The sequence below is a fragment of the Mytilus edulis genome, chromosome 7 (genome assembly GCF_963676685.1).
Source record: "Mytilus edulis chromosome 7, xbMytEdul2.2, whole genome shotgun sequence".
NCBI lineage: Eukaryota > Metazoa > Mollusca > Bivalvia > Mytilida > Mytilidae > Mytilus > Mytilus edulis.
The window spans coordinates 80,931,046-80,941,282 of NC_092350.1; the positions used below are offsets into that span (position 1 = coordinate 80,931,046).

General features: G+C 33.4%; 1 protein-coding gene across 1 annotated transcript; it reads left to right on the forward strand.

The window, feature by feature from the left end:
- The first annotated feature begins 160 nt into the window (after positions 1-160).
- Positions 161-8,190, forward strand: LOC139482363 (uncharacterized). The gene is made up of 3 exons (XM_071266222.1): positions 161-244; positions 5,037-5,079; positions 6,060-8,190. The coding sequence occupies exons 2-3, from the start codon at positions 5,077-5,079 to the stop codon at positions 7,893-7,895; spliced, it is 1,839 nt and encodes a 612-aa protein (XP_071122323.1). The 5' UTR covers positions 161-244; positions 5,037-5,076; the 3' UTR covers positions 7,896-8,190.
- Positions 8,191-10,237: the final 2,047 nt, after the last annotated feature.

A 10,237-nucleotide genomic window follows, 5' to 3' on the forward strand; every position in this document is an offset into this window, starting at 1 on the left:
CTGGTTAACAATGTACAAGAGTTCTATGATGCAAACAACGGCATAAAACTTGATCTAGACTAACAAACACAGAATACAAAAATAGTGGAACTTTGCCATTACGATTTGGGGAGTTGGGGCGATTAAGCGATTGTGGCGAGCCGTGATTACTTCATAAGATGTCGGTTTTTTCCCGGAATATTTGTTTATGCAGTGATCTCCCTTTGATGAATGTTAGTAAATTTTGTGGCAACTTACCGTACAGGTACTTTAATAGCTTAAGTATTAATGTTTGGATGATTGAAAATCTATGTGTAAAGTCAGGGAATTTCTTTACTTACACAGAATGGACTGTCCCCGTTTAAGTTGAATTTGCGGAATGAGGACAAAACTTCAAAAGAGGGGCGAAAGTTACCAGAGTCAGAGCTCCAGATAAGCTGCGTATTTGCGTGATCACGCAATACAAATAATAAAAAACCCAATGCAATTGCCCATTGCAGGGTTCAATAACCCAATTAATTCAAAGGAACACCCAATTATATTCCAAACCATGAGTTCTCAACCCTTTTATTGGCTACAATTTGCGTTATTTACCCTTATCCTGTTATCTGTTTACAGTCGTCGCGTAAATGATTTTTATAATATTTATAATTGGAAATTTCTTTCGTTCTAAAAATAGATCCTTGCATCGTGTAGCTTAAATGGGTCCCTGTTAGAGTTTTCCGTTGCTCAATAGGTACACATGTTTTTGAAAACATTTCGATCTTCTCGGCGTTTATCCAATTAGCGTGTGTCATGAAGTCATATTTTTTTCGCATTGCTCAGGATTTATCAAAACATACATTGAATTAAAACGAAAGTGAATGTCCGGTAAAATATTGAATAGAAGCATGTTTTCTGCTTCTTTAGAAAAGCTGACGGAAAGTTATGATGATAACAAGACTCAGCCAGTGTTTTTAGGAAGCGTCCATCGAACACACGGGCGTGTGTGCGTACCTTAACGAGAACATTGCTAATAAAAACAGGGTTTCCTTAAGAATTGAATGCTTCTTTTTGTAAATTTATTGGGGTGTAAAAGCGTTGACTGAAGTACATTTTGTATGAAGCGCAGAAGCGCTTCATTCTAAAAATGTGCGCTCGGTCAACGCTTTTACAACCCTATAAAGTTACAAAAAGAAGCATTCAATACTTATAACTTCATTTTTTAGCTATGATCATGAAAACACGAATTTTACATATTTTTTAATTTAATTCACCTGTGCACTTTATTGTTGGACCACGTGTTATCACGAATGAAAAGTTGTATTGAGCAATGCAACTGCTTACGGAATAACACATGATGTGCAGTTAGCCAATCAGAATAAAGTATTATAATGAAACATACATTTAATGTAATTATTTAAAAATGAAATCAGTTGAAAAGTGAAAGGCCAAATCAATTATGACATGAAAAAGCATCAGAAACCAAAAGTTCTAATAATACAACATGTAGACAACTAAACCCAGATTTATGAAAATTGGAATAAAACAAAAACATTCAAGTATAATTAGAGTTTATATACTATTTTTTTCATTTTACGGTTAATTAATGAATACACACGCAGGCACTGCATGGTCTCAGAATTTATTATATAAAGCATTGTAAAGGTATAAGACGAGTGCCTGTGAATACATATATCCGTTTTTTACAGTTTATATGAGAAAATATAAAACTTGCAGAAGGTTTGAAACAGAACACAAATTAAACCTACAATTGCTCCTCAGTGAATAAACCAAATAAAACAGCTAGCAAATAACCCTAACCCTAACCAAATAAAACAGCTAAACAAAGAAAGAAACATATTTAAGATGGAAAAAATCTGGGGTTGATATTGCTCGTAGGACTCGTAGTTTAAAATAAAATCATATTTGTTATAAAAATCTTAGTTACCGGCATATTTCTTCCATTTCAGCAATCTTTTGAAGTATTTACAACTCAAAATTATAAAACGGCGAAATTGTGTCCTCGGCGAATATGCGCACCCCACTCTATACATGTATAAAAACGTTAAAAATTGAATAAGAATGCGAAGTCATATGTTATAGGACTAACTGACACATCAATGTCATGGATATAAAAGAAAAAGACAGACAAACAAAAGTTAATAAGACACAACATAGAAAATTAAAAACTAAGCAACACGAACCCCACCAAAAAAAGTTAAACTGGGGGTGATCTCATGTGCTCGAGTAAGTACAACAAATGTAGATCTTGCTCTAGTCCAAATATATAATGATGTCTTGCAAGGCTTAATTTTTTTTTCTATGACAACTTCCTAACATTGAAAAATGCCATAATTATTTGGACTAATCCTGGCATCCGTCGAGTTCATCATGATATTACAAACCAGGTAAAAAAACTAATTAGGTAGGTCACATTCGTGGAAAGGAAATAGAATTGTAGTTACAACACAAGGAAAATATATCAGATATCAGCCCCCCCCCCCTTCCCCCTGATTGAAACATACCAGCATACCACTAGTCCAAAACTCCAAATAACACTGGACGCAGCACCAAACTTTACTAATCCTCACATGTTTACATCTGTAGGTGGCAGTTGCATGGAAGTATCTCCAGGCCCATAGGGCTAATGACAACCTTTTTAGAATAGTCATGATAGTCACCACTTTCTAACACTGCCCAAAATTCCACATAGTTACAAAAGTTATCTAAAGTACTAGAGTACTGTAACTTCAGAAATTATTTATTATTGCGATTATGTCATTTTAGACTAAAATACAATTTTAATTTTTGCAATATATTCAGAAAAATCCTGTTTCACAGTTTGATTCAAAAAAAAAAAAAAAATAAAGTGCAGTAGTTAGTACTTTTTATATTATTTATAATATTCAGAAATAAATTTGAATATATATTTTATTGTTTTTTTATCATGCAGCATGTGCAGTATGTGTCATTGTATGTACTCGAGATTCCGCCAATTTAGACGCACCCCTTGATTGACTGCAAGGGTACAGCGGATCCATGTACACTCCCTAAGGATTAATGGAGATGTGTCCTTTACAATATTATCCCACCACCAGAACAATCCTCACCCAACACCGCCCAAGGGAGCGTGTAGGACACCGGGAAGTCTGTCATTGAATATTAAATAAAAAAAAAATCTCAAAAATTCATTTCACTTGTTTGTAAAATTATTTCGTTTTTTCTGCACCTAATTCATCTCTCAGTTTGGGATAGTATGTTCAGTAGATACATGTAGGTGACTTTATTTTTGTCCAATCACACTGTTCAGATTCATTGACATAAGTATAGGGTGCACAAAATATCAACGTTAATTCCAGAATGTAAATAATACTACTATGCCAGGGGGAGATCTAGCCATTAGAACAGGGGTGTTCCCAACCCAGGATAAAGGGGGTTTCCAACTGTATGTCTCCATTCAAATGCGTTTAATGTCCAAATAAAAGGGGAGGTTCCAACCTGGAACCCCCCACCTTGGATCCGCCACCGAGTGCCACCTGTATATTAAATCCTGTAAAGGATTATAATTGTTAGTAAAACCTGTATGTCAATACCTATCTTCCACTAAGTAACTGATATATACATGTGTTCAAAACAAACAAACATATTTTTAGAAGGGAACAACCATTTTATTTTAAAAAATGAGGGGCCTTAGGATTATCTTTTCTTTATTGTCTTTTCTAAAAAAAATAATATTCTGGTCAACAGTTGACAAATAAAATATATTCTTAATCCATATTTTCCCCATACTTTAAACTTTAATTATCATGTTTGTAGTGTTAAATATTGAAAAAAATAATTTGATTGATAATGTTTAAAAACTATATAAGATTGATCATCTTTTTTTCCCTGACCTAGTCTAAAAAACATAACACCACCCCACCACCCTTTTGAAGTTACATTGTAAATGGTTTCTGCCTGATATAGGTTAAAATTTCAAAATAGGTGTAATAATTCAAATAATTTTGAACAATTTTTCTAAAAGTTCGTTTCAAGAGTCGGTGAGAGTAGGTATGAAGTGCTGATTACCATGATTACTGCTGAATGTAACAGAGTTTGAAATTTCATAAAACAGGAAATAATTAACAGTAATTGATCAGCATTTTTTTTTTACAAATTATGAACTGTACTAGTACTGTATGTACTATTTTCATATCAGATAAACTTTCTTCTTGCTTCAGGCTAATAATTAATTTGTGGATTAAGGGAAACTTACCTTTCGTTGACCATGTTGTAACCACAGCTAGAACTTAAAATTTGGTATCCAACAAATAATAACCTGATCCACAGTAATATGTATTGGCTGGATCCGCCCCTCATTGGTACATGTATTTCGTATGTATTGGCTGGATCCACCCCTGATTGGTACATGTATTTCCTATGTATTGGCTGCATCCGCCCCTGATTGGTACATGTATTTCGTATGTTTAGGCTGGATCTGCCCCTGATTGGTACATGTATTTCGTATGTATTAGCTGGATCCGCCCCTGATTGGTACATGTATTTCGTATGTATTGGCTGGATCTGCCCCTGATTGGTACATGTATTTCGTACGTATTGGCTGGATCCGCCCCTGATTGGTACATGTATTTCGTATGTATTGGCTGGATCCGCCCCTGATTGGTATTTCATATGTATTGGCTGGATCCGCCCCTGATTGGTATTTCATATGTATTGGCTGGAACCGCCCCTGATTGGTATTTCATATGTATTGGCTGGAATCCGCCCCTGATTGGTATTTCGTATGTATTGGCTGGAATCCGCCCCTGATTGGTATTTTTTTTATGTATTGGCTGGAATCCGCCCCTGATTGGTATTTCGTATGTATTGGCTGGAATCCGCCCCTGATTGGTATTTTGTATGTATTGGCTGGATCCGCCCCTAATTGGTATTTCATATGTATTGGCTGGAATCCGCCCCTGATTGGTATTTAGTATGTATTGGCTGGATCCGCCCCTGATTGGTATTTCATATGTATTGGCTGGATCCGCCCCTGTTTGGTATTTCGTATCTGTATTTTTTCTTTTCTTTTACAGATATTGACTGAAAGTATAAACACAGCTACTAAATCACAGCATGGTAAGTCTAAATAAAGTTGAGGTGACCATCTTGTAGCTACAGGTTATATAAAATAGGCTAAGAGTATACAGCTTTGTCACTTTACTGCTTAAAAAACCTACAGTGATGACAGTGAGCTGTTATATATTATCACTGGTTATCATATGAAAGACAAAGTCACTCAGGCTATAGGACTGCAATAATTGTTTGGAATGCTACATGTTTGTCTGCTCCATTACCCACTAGTCCCAGGCCCTAGACTTTTATTCACACTCCTGTGCAGATCAAGCCATTTTGAAACGGTAGGTTCAACACCTGGAGCACTATGAAGCTGTTGCATGATTTTAAAAAAAAATCAGCAATAAGACTATTAAACTTTATTTTATAACCAGATAAGAAAAAATAGTCTTCTATTGGTGCAGACTAGCACCTGGGATGATCCCCTGCTATAAACTAACAACAACTTTAAGACTTGTATTTGCTATTTCTGTGCTATATTACATGCAACATTCATGACATTTAGGAATATTATAAATTTAGAAATTATTGTATGCATTTATCATTACAATTTTGTTATTTTAAGACTAAAATGCGATTTTAATTTTGCAATATTGTGAAAAATCCTGTTTAATTCATATGAAAAAATCAAAATGCGAGTTTAAATTATTGCGATTATAACCCTGTCATATTTTTTGCAATAATAAAAACATCACAATAATTTCTGAGTTTACAGAAAAGCAAAGACTGGTTAATAGCAAAATATTTGCTGAACATGCTAATTAGAGTCGATGTGATGTGTATGGGACCTGTGATTATTGTTACAATATTCATGATATTGTTAGTTGGGATGCTTAAAATGTCTCATTGTTTTAGTCTAGCACAAAGTAGGGCACATTTTATATCTCATTTATATTTTCTCACTGAATATTTGCTGCTGAACCTTAAACAACCAAATAGTTTTCTTGGTCAATAATTTTCTGAGCATTTTTTTCTGTTTTCAGGAACCAGACATAGAGGACAGATTTGAGGAAGAGATTCTGAGAATTGCAGAGACAGATGAACATTTTCTGACGTATAAAACATATGCAAGGAATTTAAAAGACAAATGTTTTATCAAAACCAAATTCCATAATCATTTTTTGGAAGTTTTAAAAGCTGTAAGAAAAGGTGGTTTTCAAAAAGAAAGAATTGTAGGGATATCAGGCATTGGAAAATCTTCATCTTTGATGTATTACATTCTTAGTTGTAGAAAAAATGGAGATGGAGGCATTCATTATGTTGACTTGAGTGTTATTCAAAAGAGGGATAAGAATTTAGAAAAGTTCTCTCAATATATTGCCAGTGTTAAAAATGGTGATTGTTTGGTCATTGATCATGTGACTTTATTTAACGGAAAGTTAGTCGAAAAAATTGAAGAACTCGCATCTTTTGTAAAAATAATAGTAATAGAATCTGGAAACACTGCATGTGTTCGTACAACTAACCTTGACTTCAATAAGGACTTTCAACTAGATCTAAATGACTTTGAAAAGATTTGGAACGGAATGTTGTCAGTTAAACGTACAGATTTCCCAAGTCGGCATGAATTACTTGACTGTTTACTCAAATTAGGTGATAAGGTATATCATGAGTTGAAGGATAAATTCATAGTTACACCAAGATTATTACAAGACACATTTGATGAAATGTTCATATTTGGTAAAAAAATTCATGAAATTTCGTACTGTGCAGAAATAAAATTAAGAGAAGAGATTGCAATGTTTAAAGATGAATTGAAAACGACTTATTGCGAAACTTTTTTACTTGATACTAAACTACTTTTGGACTGCCTAGATGGGCAGGGTAAAAGCATTGTTTGTACACTTTCTCAGTTTTCTGATTTTAAGGTAGCTATTAATATATTTGACGTTAGAATGCTTGAAGTAACCAAGCACGATTTTGAGGATAATTGCAAATTTTACGAGCTTGAGCTGGAAGAAGGGGATCGATATGTAACTATCAGCCATTTAGTGCCCTTTATTAGTCGACATTGGATAGAAAAGTTCCCTTTCAAGTTAGAAGAGGTATTTAACCGTGAAGATGCAAATAGAATTTTAGATTTTAGTCTACAAAATGGTAGTTTGAGAAATATGTTCAAGGATTGTCTTGTAAATTGTCAAGTGAAAAATAATTTTGTTATAATTCCAGATCAGCCTAAATTTTTTGATACAATTAGTTCAGAAGATTTAGGTTCACATGAGAATATTCTGTGTGATAGCGTCATGAAGCCCAGAAAGTTGTACTGCTTAAGACCAAAAAGTGAAGTTTTAAAAGATACAATTATACAGGAGAAATATAAAGGTCATTTAGAAAATGTGTGCAGAGCTGCAGTTTATGTGAAAAGAGAAATAGAAAACTGTAATGATCAGTCCGTCATTATTTATCCTAGTGTCACAAACTTTATGGGCTTTGATTATTTTCTATACACTCAGCCTTCTATGTCTGATTCTGAAAGTAGTGATGAATCCAGTAGCAGTCCACCATCAAAGAAATCTAAAAATAGAGGGATGCTATTTTTAGTACAAGTTGCAACAGGATCCTCACACACTGGAATTACAATGAACCGAACATTGTCAGTCTTTAAAGACATCATAGATGAAGTGACACTCCATGTGGTAGTTCTTATCGCGACAAAACAAAGTGATACATTTACTTTTACAGGAAATTACATTTTTAAAGACATTTCCATTGTCAACATAGGTGCTCAGCACATACTAAATTCATTGCAGAATTATGATGAAAAATTTCATAGTCTGTTAGAAGCACTTGTAAGAACCTCGGCTGTTTCAAGCAGTTAATTTAAATAATCTGTGGGTTGAAATAACATCACCCAACCACGACCATGAAAACTATATTTATAGTATTATGTCAGGAACTCATTAACAGAATATTTAGGGATGAGCTTTTCCATATATTTTGGTATGTTGGTTAATTGATTATTGCGCTTGTAATCAGTGAACTGTAAACTTGAGTTATGCAGAACCAACAGTTAAAATAAGTGTTTTATTTTATAAAGTTATCCATTAGCAATCTGGCATTTTATTATTACATGACAAAATAAAGTCCTATGGATGCATGTCGTAATTATACAAAGGAGTAGGTCCGGTAAGGACTGATTTTGGCCTCAAATTTCAGGTTCATCTGACGAAAGATTTTGACCACTTTTTAAACACTTAAGTGTCTATTTTATTTGATTCAATTAGTTTATGTGAAAAATTTTAACTGATTTTGTCATTAAAAACGATCCGATTCAAGCTCAAATATGAAAAATCTACCAAATATGCCAAAAAAATGCCACTTTTCAGATGGTTTTTGTCAAAAATGAAAGTGGCCGCATCCGTGTTCATCCTCAACCTTTATATATGTTATGTATTATCATAAAATACAACTTACAATTTAATATTAAGGATGAACACGAATGCGGCCACTTTCGTTTTACACGAAAACCGTCTAAAATTTAACTAAAATGCTAGAATTGTGAAGATTTCAGTGATTTAGCATGACTTAATGGTGCTTTTACCCGATATATGTGCATTGTATTGTCAAAAACAGCCCATATTTATGTAACAGAAGCATTCTACTGTTCAATAAATAAATAAAAGTTTACATTTTAACAATTTTGTAAAACTGCTATATTTTGGGGCCAAAAAGGGGTCTTACCGGACCTACTCCTTTGGAATTTATTTCTTGTTTCCCTGCATGTCCTTGTGTAATTTTTAATTAAAGCTTCTTAGTACACATGTATTAGAAAATAAGTTGATGTTTTGCACTTTGATGGCTTGCCCGATCATTTCTGAAAAATAAGCCTAAAATTGTGTTTTATTTCGCTAATTTAGTGTTTCTGAGCATATATTAAAGAGAACAAAAGTCAAGAAAAAAATTGCTAGGCATTTTCTATACCATGTACCAAGATATTTTTGCTATGTACAATTGAAATATAATTATAAACCATTGTGCCCTTGTGAGAGTAGATTTTGTTGTAGATACTTATATGAATTGGTATATTTGGGATTTATATGTTGACATATTTTTTGCTGAATCTGGTCATGCCTGTTAAAAGAATGTTTTACTCCTTCATTATAGATTGACTGAATGCATGTTATTGGTTTCAATATAAACATAATTAAGACATGTATCAGTTTTATTACACCTTGTTTTTCAATCTTTAGTTTTATGTCACATAATGTGTAGTGTTTTTCTGCTATAATGTTGTCTATATAAAAATAAGAAGATGTGGTATGATTGCCAAAATACAAACCTCCACCAGAGATCAAATGGCATAGAAGTTTACAAATATAAATAATTGTACAGGCTTCTTCAATGAGCAAAACTTATACCTGTACCTCATTTTAAGCTGATTTATGTCATGTATGTACAAAAATATAAATAAAACACAAAAAGTGAGACCTTCTTTCTTGTCCCTTTGGAGTCTTCTCACATATAACTTGAATAATTAATCATTGTGTGGGTTATTAATCTTTTAATCTAATTTCATTATTCCTACATTTCTTTATATAAAATATAAAAAGATGGTGTATGATTGACAATTAGACATATATTCACAACAGACCAAAGAACATGAGTACAGGTTTAACCCACAATTTTTTCTTAAAATGTCCTGTATCAAGTTAGGAATATGGCAGCTGATATCCATTAGTCCATTTCTATGTTTATTGGCGTAAGTTTTCGAAGCAGTTCATTGTTTCTGTTATTCTGTTGTTTTCCTCAGTTTTGGTTTGTGGCCCGATATTTGTTTCAGTTAAATTGATTTATGACTATTGAACTGGTATACTACTTTTACCTTTATTTGAATCTTTGTTCAATATAAGAAGATGTGGTATAAGTGCCAATGAGATCATATTAATAGAGTATAAAATTACATCTCAAAAGTCAGTAGTCTAATAAGTCGAACTACTGTATAACTAGCCTGTCAACAGTTGCAAGTGGGAATCCAACACATGGCAGGAGGGCTCAACTCCCATCTTAAATTGACAAGGATCATCAGTTTTCCTACTGAAGGTATAGGTGGTTAATGCCGCTAATAAAAATGGTTGCCATAAATTAGTATAATAGTGCTGAAAAAGACGTGGAACACCAACTAACCAACCAAAAGTAAAGGTGGTAATGTATTTTAAGCCAC